This window comes from Cavia porcellus, unplaced genomic scaffold (genome assembly GCF_034190915.1).
Source record: "Cavia porcellus strain 051 isolate PalLab524CR breed Dunkin Hartley unplaced genomic scaffold, mCavPor4.1 scaffold_28, whole genome shotgun sequence".
In the NCBI taxonomy this organism is placed as follows: Eukaryota; Metazoa; Chordata; class Mammalia; order Rodentia; family Caviidae; genus Cavia; species Cavia porcellus.
In genome coordinates, this window is record NW_026947511.1 from 41,497,648 (window position 1) to 41,514,247 (window position 16,600).

At 50.7% G+C, this 16,600-nt stretch overlaps 1 protein-coding gene across 8 annotated transcripts in view; it reads left to right on the forward strand.

Annotated features, from left to right (window-relative positions):
- Positions 1 to 4,834: 4,834 nt before the first annotated feature.
- The window catches only part of Treml4 (triggering receptor expressed on myeloid cells like 4), a 28,665-nt gene continuing 16,899 nt past the window's right edge, over positions 4,835 to 16,600 (forward strand). For 2 of the 8 annotated variants that reach the window (XM_063238917.1, XM_063238919.1), the window contains exons 1-2: positions 4,836 to 4,979; positions 5,164 to 5,523. In XM_063238917.1, coding sequence (XP_063094987.1) covers positions 5,448 to 5,523 — 76 coding nt within the window. In that variant the 5' untranslated portion in view covers positions 4,836 to 4,979; positions 5,164 to 5,447. Of the gene's footprint in view, positions 4,980 to 5,163; positions 5,524 to 16,600 lie in introns of all 8 variants that reach the window. The other 6 variants (XR_010044071.1, XM_013157006.2, XM_063238915.1 and 3 more) reach the window with 4 other exon arrangements.

The window sequence follows — 16,600 nt, forward strand, 5'->3', positions numbered from 1 at the left end:
TCTGAATGAGTGCTGAACTGCTCTGTGTAGATCTTGCCCAAAGCATCATGTGTGGCTTCCAGCCTCGGGGTCCGGAGTCCTGGGCAGCCACGTGCTTGGCTAAGCTGAGGTCAAGGCACTCAGCTCACTGCAGCTGCACCTGGGTGGAGGGTGAATGGAGCCCCGCATGCTAGGGGGCCTTAGTCCCCCAACAAGAGTGAGGGTTTTGTGCTGGAGAACCGAGCCATGACAGCACCTGTGCACAGCCTACAGCGCTGCAGGGATTTCCTGCCATGGCTGGAGTATGGCGACAAGTAAGAAGCAGGGCATCGCCATGCCGTTATCCTGCCTCAGTCCTCACTATGGCCTCCGTGACTATGTGAACAGGAGGGGCCAGAGATGTCCAAACCCCACACACGAGCACAGCAAAGACAGGCCGCAGGGACACAGAGTATTTGTAGGAAGGGTCTATTTGACTCGTTTGCGCTGGATTCACCCACGCTGCCTGTACAAGTGCAGATGCCCAGCTGGGCCTCTCTGCAGTCCTGCTGCGACCCAGTCTCTGGGTGCAGGGAAGAGTCCAGAGTACCAGGCTTCCTGAGTGAGCTTTTGCATGCCTGTGCTTGAGAACAAAGGGCAGAGTGAGACAGAAGAAGTGGGACATCAGAGAGGCTCGAACTGGGCCCGGAAGGTGAAGAAGCTGGACGCCTGCCTCGGGCCTGTAGTGCGGAAGCTCATTGGTCAGTTTGAGTGGCTTCGGAGCTGTGCAAGGCACCTGGGTGTGTCTGGGGGTCCTGTAGGTGTGACCTTGGGGTCTCTATCCAACCCCTCAGCCTTGCCTTTCTGGTACTGTTGCCCTGCCTCCAGCTGCTGCGAACTAAACGTCTTTTCTCCTCCAAGTCTTTCTGCCATGACGCCTCTGCCTTGGAGCCACTGACCAGGGATTGAATCCTCTTAAGATGTGAACCAAGACACAGAGGGAGGAGAAGGGCAAGGAGAAAGGGGAAGATGGGCTACGTGCACACAGCAGCTTCCCGGGCGAGGGCCGCCATGATGTACTGCCAACATTTGCGAATAGAAATTTAAAATGTTTTCTTTCTTCCATGCATGAGTGTTGAGTGTGTGTTCCAGCAACAGGAAGCTGACTAATAAAATTTCTGGTGTGGGGGAATGGTGTGAGGGGTTTGGGGAAGTAGTAGTGGTCAGTGGCCAGTGATGGTGGTGGCTCTGAGCTCAGGGCAGTTGGGTGGGGCTCGACTTGCTCTGGTACGGAAGGAGGCAATGGGTATAGAGGGGGAATCAAATGTTTCTCAACAGGACTGTGGCATAGGAAGACAGGAGGAAGCAGGCCTCTCCTCTCTTCAGTTTGTGCATTTCCCAAGCTGTCCCCTGGTGTCACGTTTCCCTCAGGATTTCTCAATCAAAAGAGACAGTGGAGCCAGGCATGGTAGTGCAAGTTGTAATCGCAGCACTCAGGAGGCTGAGGCAAGAGGATTGCCATGAGTTCAAGCCAACCTGGGCTCCATACAGAGACCCTGCTGCAAAAGAAAAGAAAAGAAAGAGCACAGCCTCGAGGGAAGATGGTACATACTGCGTTGGGCCGCGTCCTCCAGCAGTCGAGGAACCTGGGAGGAGGAAGGATGGAGGAGATGGGGGCACAGGGGTGCCCACTGTGGGAGCTGCTGCTGCTCTGCGTCTCAGGTGAGGAGAGGCAGGTGAGGGGGCTGGAGGCCGAGCAGGGAATGCGACAGCCCAGGGCAGCGGCCTCTGTCCTCACTGCTCTAGGACGGACTGCAGGGAGACCAGATTGTAAGGCAGACACAGGCAAGGACAAGGGAGGGAACAGATACACTCTTGGTTTTGGTTTTTGGCAATGCTGGGGGTTGAACCCAGGCCCTTTGCCCTGAGCTCCATCCCCAGCCCTTTCTATATAGTTTATTTGGAAACAGGGTCTTTCTTGCTACGGGACTAAGTGGCCCAGCTGGGCTTGCTCTTGAGACCTTCTGCCCAGCCTCCCTGAGTGGTGGGCTCGCAGGTGTGCACCACCAGGGCCAGCGTTGCAGTGGACACAGCAATGTGGAGTCCACCGAGCGACCTTCCAGCACCCACTGATCTCCTGGGAGACACAGAGACAAAGAAGGCAAAGCTCCCTCCAGGGAGTCCTGTGGCCAGGGCAGAGGCAGCCTTAGCGGAGGAGAAGGTAAACAGCAAGGCAGGGCCAGGCTGCGACCGGAAGAGGAAAGCACAGTGCAGGCCAGCGCGTCGAGGTGCCGGGAAGCAGTGGGGTAAAGGGGCCAGGGTGCCGGAGGGAGACAGAGCTGGGCTCAGGGCCCATGTCTTCCTTTTTCTAAGGGTGAGACCCTTAGAAAGCCCCCTAACCTCTCGGAGCCTCAGTTTCCTGCTTTGTGAGCTTCTCTTTTTTTGGTTTTTATGGTGTCTGAGATGCACAAGAGTGTGGTGTTTTCAGAGCATGTTTTCTTGGCTCTTATTTGTAGCCCATAATTGCTTTTGTCATTTGGAGTTGGTGCATGCCCCTCCCACACCTCCATTCCTTTTCCTCCCTTCCTCTCCCTCCATCCTTCCTCGCTCCATCTCTGCTCCCCTTCCCCTTTGAAAAGCATCTATTTCCCTGCTTTCTAGTATCTACCTTTTATTTTGATCTTTGTTTATTGTTGTAGTTAGGGATTACAAGGAGAACAATTACATACAGGACACACACTTTGTAGAAGTATTTTATAATAGTCACCCAAATAGTCAAACACAAAAAGTGCAAGAATTCAGTCCACACACTATAGACTCCAGAAATCCAGCTGAAGACCCAGATCACAAGGCAAATTCCTGCATGAGCCCGGCTGAAGACCTAGAGCCCGTGACAGTGTCTCGTGCAAGTCTATTCCATGGATCTGTGGTGGGAAGGCCCAAAGGTCAGAGGTGGAAGCTAGAAAGTCTGCACCAGTGGGGTGAAGGAGCTGTGCCAGCAGGCACAGGAAGTGATGCTCAGAGTAGGGACCAGAGCTCCCCCAAAGTGAACCCCAACCGTTCTCAGTGACAAGGTCCCGAGCTCCTCTGTTGATGAGAACACCCTGAGTTCTGATCAGGAAGAAGCTCCACAAGCTGTTCCAGGAGAACCAATGGCAACAGGAGAACTAACAACACCCCAATAACCGAGAGTGGCTCCCCCTTATCCCCGATTCTGCATCCAGGAGCCCCACCCCCAGAGAGTCTCTGCCTAAACTGTGGGATGCTGAACACTTTCCCTCAGTTCTGACCTCAGAACCCCCTCTCCAGGTTGTAGTAAAGTTTGTAGAGAGGTGCCGATGTCTTTCCCAGGGTCTGGGCTCTCACCTCACCTCTGATTCTGGAACTGGGCATTGATCTCCTTAGGACTTGAGTTAGCCCACGCTCACAGCCCAACCTACCTATGTTAAGTAGAAGAGTTTTTAAAAATGAAGTGTGACATCAGTCATGGCGGTGCACACCTGTAATCCTAGCACTCTGGGAGGCTGAGGCAGGAAGACTGCAAGTCGGGGCCCAGTTGGAGGAATTTAGTGAGATCCTGTCGTGAAATAAATTTTAAAAAAAGAAGAAAAGGCGGTGACATAGTGTAGTGCAAAGGCCTTGGGCTCCTAGTACCGACCCCTCACACACACACACACACACACACACACACACACACACACACACACACAAATTGATGAATCAGCTTCTGCTCCTACCCAGCTCTGGGAACACCTCTTGAAGGCACAGAGAATGAAGGACCACTGTTTTTGCCATGGAAACCTCTCCATCCAGCAAGCCGCCAGCCCGGCCAGCTCTGCAGGTGAAAGGTGCGCCCGCCTTTCCTGCGGCCCGGCTCCGACTCTGACTCTCACGTCAGTGTGTTTGCTGGGGCAGCTCATTTGGAAGCCTCGCTGCCAGCGAGTCTGAGACAACATGCTTTGCAGATCTTTCACTGTTAAAAGGCCCAGGAGAGGAGGCAGGGACATAACTGAGGTCCCCGAGCCCGCCCAAAGGGCCCCCTCAAGCCGACAGGAGCATAGTTCCTGGTCAAAGGCCCGTTGCTTCATTTACTGTCAGTGAAGGACAAATGTCACAGTGGGAAATAGGCACCTGGCCTTTGTCTCTGATGTCAAATAACTGTGGTGTCCCTGGTGCTTTTCTGCTGGGGTCCATGTGCTGTGCGTTACCCCAAGGCACACACAGGTGCAGATACAGCAGGTCCAGCTCTGCTTCTTCATGTTGGAGAATTTATGGAAACTTCAGCATGTCTAGGAAAAAGACCCCATTTGCTGCTGCCTTCTCTGATTTCTTCCCGGGCGCCCACATGGTCACCTATTGTTCTGTGGCACTTGGAAAATTCAGCTTCCAGTGATGTCGATGACAATAGTTTCACTTTAACGTCTTATGAACAGAGTTTTCAAGAATCTGTAGCATCTGAAATGATTACTTTTGGAGCCAAGGAGGTGTTTTGGGTAGGGTCCAGCCTGCAGGGACCACAATCCCTTTTGGCACTGGAGGGGAAGCAGGTACCTCGGTTTATCTCTTTGATCTGTGTTAGGGTAAACTGAGGCACAGTAGAGACCACTGAGACAAGCAGAGTTTGGGCAATGTGCCAAGGCTTTACTGCAGACCTAGTGTAGGTGGGCCAAGGGGAAAAGACCATTGGCCCCGAGCAAGAGGTGAGACCATGTCCTGTAGGGGAGTTTAGGTAAGGAAGGGGGCACTGCCAAGGGGGGTGAAAAATTTGGGGTCTCTGAGTAGGGGATCTAGGGCTAGCTAATAGACAGGGCGGGGTGTGGTGCAGGGGTGCTGGCAGGCACAGCGGCTCTTGTGGTTTTTTGTGGACTGAGCTCTCTGCTGGTTGAGCTGTGTGGGGGAGGCTGCCGCTTCCTGTTGAAAGCCTGTGCTCCTGCAGGTGTCAATAAGCTATCTGCTTATTGCTAGGCGGGGTCTCGTACAGAGACCTGACATTCCTGTCGTGTTACAGAGAAAGAAGAGAGGTAGGAGATGCTGTTTCTCAGGACTTTTTCAGCTGTAACTGGGGCACTGCTTGTGCATCCTAGCAAAGAGACAGAAAGAAATGAAGGTGGAGAGGGCCTGGGCTGGTGGCAACGTGACAGGGTACCAGATCTGGGCGAGGTGACGGGATGCTCGGAGCGTGATGATCTTTGGTTTCTGTTGCAGCCCAGCGTGGGATTCCCATGGGACAGTGGTGTAACGGGCGTCAGTCAGCAGGAGCTGTCTGGATGTCATGGATCAGATCTGTCCTAGGATGAAATCTGTTAAGATTGTTACTATGCAAGGTGCAAACAGTAACAGCAGAAAGACTGGGACCAGCAGCCTGGGCAGGGGAGAAGCCAGGATGTCCAGCTGGTTTGGAAGATGCCCGCTCCCCAACCCACAGTGAAGCCACCCGTTGCCTGTCCTTTGAGCCTCATGGCTTGGTCCCAGAGACTCCGGACTGTCTGATGGACAAAACCCGACCTGCTGACATGGAGGCAGCGTTGATCTTGGAGGAAGATTCAGGTGCCTGCTTTTTCTGCAGTGAGTAGATCCAGGGTGCAGTGGTTCTGGAGGGCCAACCCAGCCTGGGAAACTACTTTCTGCAAGGCCAGAAATCTTCCCAAGCCCCTTAGACAATTCTTCTGAGTTGCTGGCAGGCTGTGGTGGAGACAGCCACACCCATGATTGCCATCCCCATCCCCATCCCCATCCCCATCCCCATCCCCATCCCCATCCCCATCCCCATCCCCAGAGAGTCCAAGGCCTCCTAGTAGGGGTACGAGTCCTGGGGCTGGAGGCTGGCATCTGAGAGGGGTCTTCACAGGGACTGGTTGCCTGAGAGCTACATCGATTTTGGGGGCCAGGAGTGCCAGGTTACATGCTCCAGTCCAGTTTGTGAGCAGACAGAACAAAGCAGAGTTCTGTATAGCCAGAAGACCCTAGACGTGTATAGGCAGAAAACGTGATGCATCATGAAAGTGGCTTTTGTCTTAGATCTCTCTTTCGCCCATTGTCCCATGTGGTGGTGGGTGTGGCCCCTGTGAAAGAAAGAGTGGCGCCTAGGCTGTCCTTTGGGAGACACCTGGGGTTTCATTCTGCCCTCGGAAGGAAAATCTTTTTTTTTTTAAATTTTATTTAAAGAAAGACTAAACAAAATAGAAAACGGGTAGAAATAATACATACTTTCAAAGAAAAAAAAAACAGTAAGAAATCACTAGTTGATGATTACAGATTGTCCTCTTACAAATAATTTTATTCAAGATACTAAAATGGAGCTTATAAAGTTGGGATTCAAACAGTAACACTGCAATCAGTTCTGTTCAACTATCCAACAAAAACTTAGAAATATGGTTATCAATCCCATGCACTTAAACATACATGCAGTTATCCATATCTTTAATTATGTTGAGATTGAACAAACCCAAGCAGGCTAATATCACTCTGAACAAAGAATAATAGTATTGCTGGGTGTCACATTATGACACTCCAGGATCAGCACTGGGTACTTTAGTGTCTCTTTTTCTTCAAAGTATCTCTTCATTTCATCATGTGTCATAAGATCAGTTCTCATAAACTGTTTATAGGTTCTGCACATGCATGAGTCTTAACATGTTTTCTATCCTTTCTATATTAGAGGGAGAAACAAAACAAAGCAAGACAAAACAAAACATATTCCTATAAACACATGAAATGAAAAAGACATATAAAACCATTGTACAAGGAAGGAGTTCTACCATAGTTCCTGTGTCGTCTCTTGTTATCTTCAATAGAATTGGCTATATCATCAGACAGTATAATTGAATATATAATACATAACAGTGTTAGTAAAAAAACTTTGTATATAGTATAAAACTTCAAAAACAGGCAGTTATCAAACCAGAATGTGTATCATAGTCTTGTCATCTTCAGTGTAGTTGCCTATACCCTCAGACTTGATACTGTCAATCATATCCGTTTTGAATAAAATCTGTCAATACCAAACAGCAATCAAACAAACCAGATTTAACTAAGATCAGTCATGATAAAACAGTATAAGTCATACAGGACTCCAGATTAAGTTAATAGGAAATTAAGGATGATTACTGTGCTATATCCTGATGTTTTTGAGATAGCTATCTGTGCCCTCAAATCTAATGCAAGTAGACAAACTGGGACAGAATAAAATCTAGCTAAACAGAGTGCTGTGAGTAATGTGGGCTTTAAATCCTGATACACTATTAACAATATCTTCTGCATCTTTTTTAAGACTCTCCCTCCCCTTTCACTTCCCCAGGGGTACACTGTGCATTTTTGGGTCTGACCAAGACCCTTGGTTTTAAATTGGGCAGGGGGCAGCCTGCTATTTACCTAAGTGGTTCTGAACCTTCTCTCTCCTGGACTTGATCTCTAATTATATTCCTTTACTTATTAAAGCCTGTGTTTCCAACCTATCCACAAATACTGGTCTAGTTGCCCCTATTACTCTCTGGTTCTCTGTCACATAGAGCATTGTTTTCTCATATTTGATTTTCAGTCCATGTACTCTTTTACATATTAATTATGTTTCCTATAAATAGCATCTTTTTAAAAAATTTTTTTTGTCTTTTTCCTTTTTATTGGTACTGGGGATCGAACTCACAACTGCCTGCTTGCAAGGCAAGTGCTTATGCCACTGAGCTAAATAGCATCTTGGTGGACCCTACCTCCTGATCTATTCTATATGTGGTTCTTTTTTAACTTAGTGTATCAAGGCCATCTATATTAGAGATTATAATCAACCTTCTCTGCCTCATTTCTGTTATGCTCTTTTTTTGCCGTCAGTTGTCTGCTTGTCTTCTTCATTCTGTTTTCTGCTGCATTCATTGAGGCCTCTCTGCCACTGTTCCTGGAATCCTAGTACTTTTCTCTCTCTCTAGAGTGCCCTGCAGTATTCTCTGTAAAGTTGGATTGGTCATTGCAAATTTCCCAAGTTCCTCTTTGTGTTGGAAGCATCTTGTTTCTCCATTAATTTCTAGAGACAGTTTATCAGGATATATCAATCTGGGTTGGAGGTTATTTTCTTTCAGGGCTTGGAATATTTCGCTCCAAGCTCTTCTTGACTTGATGGTTTGTGTCGAACAGTCTGCCATTATTCTGATGGGCCTTCCTCTGTAGGTTATCTGTTTCTTGTCTCTAACAGCTTTTAATATTCTGTTCTTATATTGAATTTCTGGGATCTTGATTATTATATTCCTGGGTGTAGCTCTGTTTTGGTTGTAGGTGGCTGGAGTTCTGTATGCCTCATACATCAGAATATCATTTCCTTTTCCTATGTTTGGGAAGTTTCCTTAATTATTTCTGTGAATAGCCTTTATAGTTCCTTTGTTTGTACTCCTGCTTCTTCATTCACATTCTTTATTCTCAAGTTGTAGATCCTCTTGTCATCTTCTAGCCTTTGTATTGTTACTGCTTGTTTCCTTGTTATTTTTAAAAAGTTTTTCCTTTCATAATCCCACATTGCAAAACTGTCCTTCAGTTTGGATAATCTATCCTTAGTTTCTTTCAAGCTGATTTGCCATCTTTCCATAGAGTTTTTAATTTCCTGGTAATCTCTTTGAATCTGCTTCATGTATTCTACGTTTTCTTTATATTCTTCATCAAATGGTTCTCTCCTTTGTTTGAGTTCCTCCCTTCTTCTGCCTCTGTCTTCTTTAGGGGTGCTTAGCTCTCTTTTATTAACCTTCTTATATCTTACTTTACTTGGATAAATATTTTACTTTTGAACTCGTCTATGAGGTCCTGAAGATATCTCTTTATGTCCACTGGTGCCGTGTCTGATATTGTATGTTTGCTGTTCTCATTCTCCTTTGTATTTACCTGTTCTGGGTCAATCTTCTCAGGGTTGGGACCTGGGGACTTTTTCTTGTTGCTTCCTCTTCCCATCTTTTTTGCTTCTTCCAGGAGGCCCAGTTTCTTTGTTTGTTGGTTACAATTCTTCTGCAGCACGCTGGCTAGATGACCCTTCACAATGCAGTGTGCTAGTGAGTTGCAAAAGGGGCAGTGTATGCTGGCCCCTCCTCTCTGGGTCAGTCAAACTTCTGAGGCCTTCACTGTGTTAGTGTGCGCTGCCACAATAGGGAATTGATTTTGGATACCCTATTGGGTCTCAGCTAGGTCGCGTGACCCAGGCCAAGCTCACTCACCAATTCTGTTCAGGAAGGGAGCAAATGACTGAAGTCACTGCTGCCCCTTGTACTTGCCAGTCCTGCCCAGTCCAGAATGTCATCAGCCGGAGCCCCCCTTTCTGTGGAATGGTTCCACTCCCGTCACTTACCACAGGTTGATGCAGGCTCCCCACCAGCTCAGCTCTCCGTTCGGCTGGCTGGCCCCCAACCTCAGTGTGACTGTGCCTCCAGTGAGTTGAAGCGGTGGGACCTCAGATGGCTTGGCAAGTTGCCTGCTGTGGTGGGAGCACAGAACCTTTAGCTGTTCCAATAATAGCGCTGGGTCTGTATGTTTGATTGGTTTTTCTCACCTTAGTTTCTTCTTGGGATGAGAGAATTCATCTCTCTCTGTTTGGGGCTCCCCACTCTGTATTACGTTGAATTCTAAGTTGACTATCTCAGGGAGCCTCTGTAGCCAGCTGTTATCTATCTGCCATCTTTGCTCAAATCCCCCTCAGAAGGAAAATCTTATGGTATCCACAAGAAGTCACTGGGAGGAGCTCTTCAGGTGGGGCAGTAGGGGGTATTGGGTGGGGGTGGTATCCCATTTGGGGGTCCTGGCCAGCAAGTGTGGGTCAGCGGCTGGAAGGAGCCATAGCAGAAATTTGAGATATGAAAGTTGGCAGGATGAGCAGAACCAGGAGTTTAGATTCATGAGATTGTTTCTGTGCTTGGGAGTCCTGATGCTCTGATGGACCGAGTCAAACGCTGTGTTCCTGTGGTCACAGGGAAATGGAGGTTCAGAGCAAAGTTGCATTAGATGGGGGTAAGGCCCCTAGGGGTTCTCCCAGGGAGCCCTTGCTGGAGAGGCATAGGATGTCCTGTAAAGATTTTTATGCCTGTGGCTACTGGTCCTGTGATAGGTGGTATTTCAGCATGCTGAGGCCCATAGGCACAGCTCCCCTGTGGGCCCCTGCACCCCAAGTGTATGCTCAGAAGTGGGAAACCAGATGAACTCAGCCATGGCCTGGGTAGAGGGGGCCCAGGTGCCCCTCAGTGGAGGAGGTGGAGGCAAAGAGGCCATTACCTGTGCCAGTGATAGTTGGGAGTGGTTTAGTAGGGAACAGGCTGGGTTTATGGACTCACCAAGGTAGGAGGGTAGCTCTGGACTCTGGGCAGTTGGGGTGGGGTGTGTATGTCATACTGGAGCTGGAGACAGAAGACCACAGCAGGGTGATTAGGAACCCAATCAGCAGGAGGGAAGTGATGCTTATTGAGGAGAGTGTCTGAGCACACACAAGGGGAGGAGTATCAGTCCCACCAGAAAAAAGACAATGGAATCGGATTGGGGAAGAAACCAGGGAGACTATGACAGATTTCTTGCCAAAAAACACAAACAAACACAGAAAGAGAAAGAGAAAGAGAGAGAGAGAGAGAGAGAGAGAGAGAGAGAGAGAGAGAGAGAGAAAGAAACAGAGAGACCAAGCTTTGCATAAGACAAGGGTTGACCCTGTATGTTGTGGATGGATGTGGGCTTGTTGGGTTAGGAGTTAGCAGGCTGAGAGTGAGAAGACAGGTGAAAGGTCAGAGTTCTAGGTGAAAGGTCAGAGTTCTCGGGCCAGGCAGAGGGCTTGGAGGAGGGTGAACAGGCGGACTTGGAAGAGAGAGATGGAGAAGTTCCTCGGATGATGAGGTTTCTGACCCAAGGTGAATCATCTAGAGTACGGCTCTGAGGGTAGGGACAAGGAGGCGCCTGCCCAAGACAGGAGAGAGTCCAGCAGGGGAGCCTGGGGAGGTGGGCGAGGGTCTGCCTGAGGGAGGGAGACCTGAATCTGAGGGAGCTGCTGAATCTGAGTCAGCGGGGCGTCCACTCCTCGGGAATGCGGGTAAAAGGGCACTCACGATTTCCAGTGGGCAGCAGGCTGTGGTGGGGATTAGGAAGCGAGCTGGGGAGTGGAGTTTTAGGAGGGAGCAGTGAACCCAATGGCATGGGTCCCGCAGGCCGGCTGCTTAGAGGTCTGTGTGGGAACCTGTCCATTGGGGTTTTGAGGGTTGAGGCCTAAGTTTTTTAACCAAAGCAGATCAGCCAGCAAGGGCACCCTCCTGTGGCTGGATGTTGGGGAAGGTAAAATGAAGTTTGCTGCCTTTGGGATCTGCTGTCTGCCTAGCTGAAGGGCGGGGAGATGGTCTCTCAGAGGTACTGGGGAGGCCCAAAGAAAGGATCAGCTGTACAGCAGCTCACAGGGGCTGAATCCGGTGGGCCCCTGAGGAGCTGCCCTGAGGCCAAGGAGAGGGTCAGGGAGCAGGGGCAGGCAATCCTTTTTTAGCTGCAAGGAGCACTTTGTGAGTTGGACCTTAATTAGATTATTGGCTTTTTCTACCTTTCCCAAGGACGGGCCTGTAGAGAGTGGGGTTTCCAGTTTATTTGGAGATTCTGAGACCTCTAGGGTTATTTGGGCAGCAAAAGCTGGCTTGTTATCTGACTGGGTTGCCGGGTGGGGCACACCAAGTGGAGGGAGGCACTGTAGGACTGCGTCGGCCCTTTCTGAGGTGGCGGAGAATGCCTCAATCCATCCTGTAAAGGTGTCCAGCCAGACAGGAGATTTTTGAAGTTTTTTGACTTATGGCATATGTGTAAAGGCAATTTGCCACTCTTGGGCAGGGGTAAATCCATAGACTTGATGGGTTAGGTAAGAGGTAGGCTGGAGAAACCTCGGAGGATGTCAGAGTGGCAGACTGGGCAGTGTGCGGTGATCTGCTTCAGTGTAGGTCCCCAGGAGGCTGAAAGGAGGGAGTGAGCGGCTGAGGGGTTCATAGCCTGTGTGAAAGCCATCGTGCAGGAGGAAAGAATCTGGCGTGTCTGGAAGGTGGGAACTGTCCCCCTGAGGTGGGGAGTGTCTGGTCCTGCTGTGAATGTGCTTCTGTGGAATAGTTGGGGTGAAGCCTGTCAGGAGAGATGTTGGCCCCGGTGCGTAGGGGGCAGCTGGGGTGCTGGTGGAGGCAGCAGCCTCCTTGGCTGTCTGGTCTGCGAAAGAGCTTTCATTGTGCTGCGGGTCTCTGGGTTTCTGTCCCTTACTGCGAATCATCTGCCTCCATGAGTGCCTTTATTAGGTGTGGACTGAGGCTGGGGATTCCCCGGGTGGTAGGAAGTCCTCTTTCAGCTCATATTGCTGCATGGTTGTGAAGGATGTGAAAAGCGTATTTTGAGTCTGCGTGGCTGTTAATTCTGCTTCCCTTTTCCAGGGGGAGGGCTTGGGTCAGAGCTGTGAGTTTGGCCCGCTGTGAGTGGAGTGGGTGGGACAGGCTTGGGCCTCAATGACTGTGTCCATTGTAACCATTGCACATCCCACAGAAACTGCCGAGGCTTTGCAAGAACTCCCGTCCGTGAACCAGGTGTGCTCTGGGTCCTGGCTGGGAAGCGCTGAGATGTGAGGGAGGAGCCTGGTGTTTTTGTACGAGGCTGAGGCAGGCAAGCCCCCAAGTGAGGGAGGCTATTGTCTTTTGTCTCTATGAGTGGGAGCAGGGAAGTTGCAGGATTAAAGCTGAGGCCTGGGGACAGGATAATGGTGGAATATTCAAGAAAGAAAGCATGGAGCTGGAGGAGACTTGGAGTTGAGGGCAGGTAGGGGAGAAAGGAGGAGGTAAGGAGCTCCCGGAAGTCATGAGCAGAGTGGGAGGTGCTGGGAACATGGAGAGAAATCTTTATGGCCTCTCCAAGCATAAGCACAACGGCTACCACTGCCCGGAAGCAGAGAGGCCACCCCTGGATGGCGGTGTCTGTCATGATACAAAGGCAACTGGATGCAGTGTGGAACCCTTGCAGGGTGCACGGTTTTTGTTCTGCCGTGGGAAGGAGGAGAGGTGGGCGGGGTCTGGAATAGATGGATAGCGGTCAGGGTTAAATCCTGCTTTAATTTCTGAAAGGACACACAGGGGAGAGCCTTTTGGTCTCAGTGGCCTGAAGGATTGTTGTGAGTGAGCTCACAGAGGGGTTTTGTGAGGATAGAAAAGCCTGGGATCCAGAGGTGAAAGTAACCTATCATTCTCAGAAAAGAGAGGAGTTGTTGGACAGTGGTGGGCATCCGCTGTAGGAGCTTGGGGCGAGGGGAACTCGGGTGTTTCTCTGTAGGAGGATGCCTAGGCTTGCAAATCTGGGCCTTGGAGGGGGAGGTCTGGTATCTCTTACTGTCTAAATGTTGGAGGATGGTGAGACAGTGAGGTACTTTTTTTTTGGTACCAGGGATTGATCTCACAACCTCACACTTGCCAGGTAGATGCATATGCCTTTGAGCTAAAGCCACAGGCCTCCAGTGAGGGTGTCTTGATGGCAGGAGATGGCAGAGGGGCTCTAGAGGAGTAGGTCATCAATGTACCAGAGGAGATGGGAAGTGGCAGGGCAGAAGGAAAGGAGGTCATCAGTGAGGGCCTGGCTGAAATGGTGGGGCTGTCATGGAAACCTTGGGAAAGAACCGTCCAGGTGAGCTGCTGTGACTGGTGGATGTCTGTGTCTGTCCACGTGAAGGCAAAGAGCAGCTGTGATTGGGGAGGTAGGGGGATAGTGAAAAAGGCCCCTTTGAGATCCAGGATGGCGTGCTGGGTGGTGGATGAGGGATGGAGAACAGGAGGGTGTAGGGTTGAGGACTGTAGGGTGGGTGGGGAGCACAATTTGGTTGATGGCTTGGAGGTCTTGGGCCAGCCAGTATAAACTAGTCTGACGTTTTAACAGCAAGGATGGGGTGTTGAAAGGGGAATTGAGAGGCATGAGAAGGCCGTGTTTGAGGAGAGCTGAGTTGTTAGGGAGTACTGGCACTGAGTGGGGTGTGGGTGATCATCTTTAAGAGGTATGAGGCGGGGAGCTTGTGTGTGGCAACAGAAGGGGCAGAGATATTCCAGAAGTGGGTTTAAGGAGGGAGAAGTGACTGGGGATAGTCAGAGAGGCGGTCAGTTTTGTTAAGGTATCTCTCCTGAGCAGTGGGGTGGGGCAGGTCATGATGGCCAGGAAGGCACGGGAGTTGTGTGGTTTTGCAGCTGGCAGAGGAGCGGGGGAGTCTCGGGAGGCTTAGATAGGGTGCCATCAAGCCTCACCACAGAAATGTCGGCCCGAAGCAGCTGTCCTGGAAGAGAGGGGAAGGTGGAATGAGACAGTCTTTCCTTCCACCTTAACGTTTACCCAAGTTCAGCTGCTGCGATGGCCCAGGGGCTTCCAAGACTTTCGGGGGGGTGTCAGTCATCAGAGGCCCAACTGATCAGGTCAGAGAGAACCAGGTTGTCCTGTGGGGTGCCCCTGGGAGGGGACCATCATAGCATTCCTGGTTGCCACGGGACAGTCCAACTTCCAGTGAGGGCCTCCAGAGGTGGGACAAGGCTTGCGAGGGGTTTGAGGTTGGGACACTCTTTTACCCAGTGGCCTGACAGTTGATATTTACCATTTTGTTAAATGTCATTTAACAGGGGCCAGTTTGTGCCCCTGGGCGTTTTCGTGGCATCCTGTTTGGGTTTTGGGTTTCTTCTGGGGGAGGTGAGAAACCATGTGTCAGAGATGGTTTGCTGATTGGTGACCTCATCTTGCCTGTGGCATTAGTGCCTGTTGTGGGGTCTGAGAGCCTCTCTCAGTTTTTGGGATTTTTTGCGGATGTCAGGAGCTGATGGGATGATAAAATGCATTTTGAGACTCCACCGTCCCTCTGGGCTTTCAGGATTGAGGGTAGTATATTTTCTTAGTGTGGTTGCCAGTCAGGACGTAAACTGAGCTGGATTTTCATTCTTTTTTTGAGTGATCTCTTTAAGTTTGTCATAATTGACACACCTGTGGGCTGTTTTTTTTTTTTTTTTCTTAAGTCCTTCCAAGAGGCAAATGACCATGTAATCTCTTGTCCTCAGCAGGCCATGTCTTTGGTTAAAGACCCAATGGGATTGAGCCTGGGAACAGCCGTGGTGCCATCCCCTCAAAAGGGGCTCAGTCCAGCAGCAGTCACTGTCACATGCTTGGGTGAGGGTCAGATTTGTTTCCTCCACCCTCCAGGCAACACTGATGTCATCCTGAGTAAGACCATAGCTTTGAGCCAGGTACTGAAACTCTTGGATGTAAGTGCAGGGGTCAGAGTGAAAGGAGCCAAGGCAGGGAGGGATGGGAGAGAGACCAGTGAGGGAGAAGGGGACCTGGACCTGGACAGTGGGTGCCCTCTGTGCCAGTGACCTCGCAGAGAGGGAATCAGGGAGCAGGGCTTGAAGAACCAAAGCAGAATCCAGATCAAGAGTGAGAGCGGGGTGAGAGGTTGGGGTGCAGGTGGGAGAGCGTGGGATGGGGGTCGTCCAGGAGAAATGGAGTGGGGGTGGGGCTGGGGAAGCTGAGGGGTTAGTGGCGGTTGAGTGGCAGCTGGAGGGGCCTCAGCCAGAGGAGGGAGACAGGAGGGTGGAGGAGATGCCATGGCGGGGCCAGGGAAGTGAAGGCTCACTTGTAGTCAGGAGGGGGCCGGGGAGTAGGTGGGGTGTGGGAATGAGAAGCAGTCTGGTGGGGTCCCAGGAGGTGCAGAGGGAAGGGGGCCTGCAGAGGCCAAAAAACACCAGGCTCACACATTTTCCCAGCCTGCAACTCAAGGGCTTGGAGAACTGAAAAATCTGATGTGCCACAGATGGGCCACTGGGAGCCATTATTTAGTTTGGTGTTACAGAAATAAATGAGACGTTTTTGTTTCCGGTCGGGGGCAAGGTGGAGAGGTTTGAGATTTTTGAGTACACGTGCCGGGGGATGAGGCAGGAAGCGAGGGAGGTGAATTGTCCATAGTGGTCTTAGACACCAGCGGAGTGGAGGTGACTCAGGGAAGGAAGGGACATCTCCAAGCAGTTCCTTGAGGCCGAGTGAATCGACAGACAATAAAGCCAGGCATCCCTGGGATTTTGCAGCCATCAGAGTGTCAGACCTGAGAGTGAGGGTGACCAGGACTGGGTTTTTAGAGCATAACTCACGCTGGGGCTAGAAAGCCACTTAGCATGAGTGAAAGAGCAGAGACAAGGGACAGAGCTAGGAGGTGACGGGATGCAGGTGACACCCCACCTGAAGAGGAGACCAACACCAGCAGTGAGTCGTGTGAGGAAGGGCTGGAGGTGGCTGTCACAGGCAGTCTCGTGTGCCCCACTGGGTGTCTGCAGAGGGAGATTGGACTCCCCTGGGAGGGGATCTTGACCTCCCGGGTTTCAGCACGAGGGTAGGGTAAACTGAGGTACAGTTGTGACTGCCGAAGTGGGCAGAGTTTAAGCAATATGCAAGGACTTTATTGCAGACTGGGTGAAGCCAGACCAAGGGTGAAGACACCATTGGCCCCAAGCAAGGGTGAGAGCATGTTTTATTCGGGAGGGTGTGTGTGTTGGGGGTGTGTGCAAAATCTTGGGTCTCTGAGTAGGGGGCCTAGGGTTAGCTCAAGGGCAGTGTTGGTATGGCAGGGGGTGCTGACCGCCACAGCACGAATCCCCTCTCTGTAAGCTGAGCTGGGTGGGTG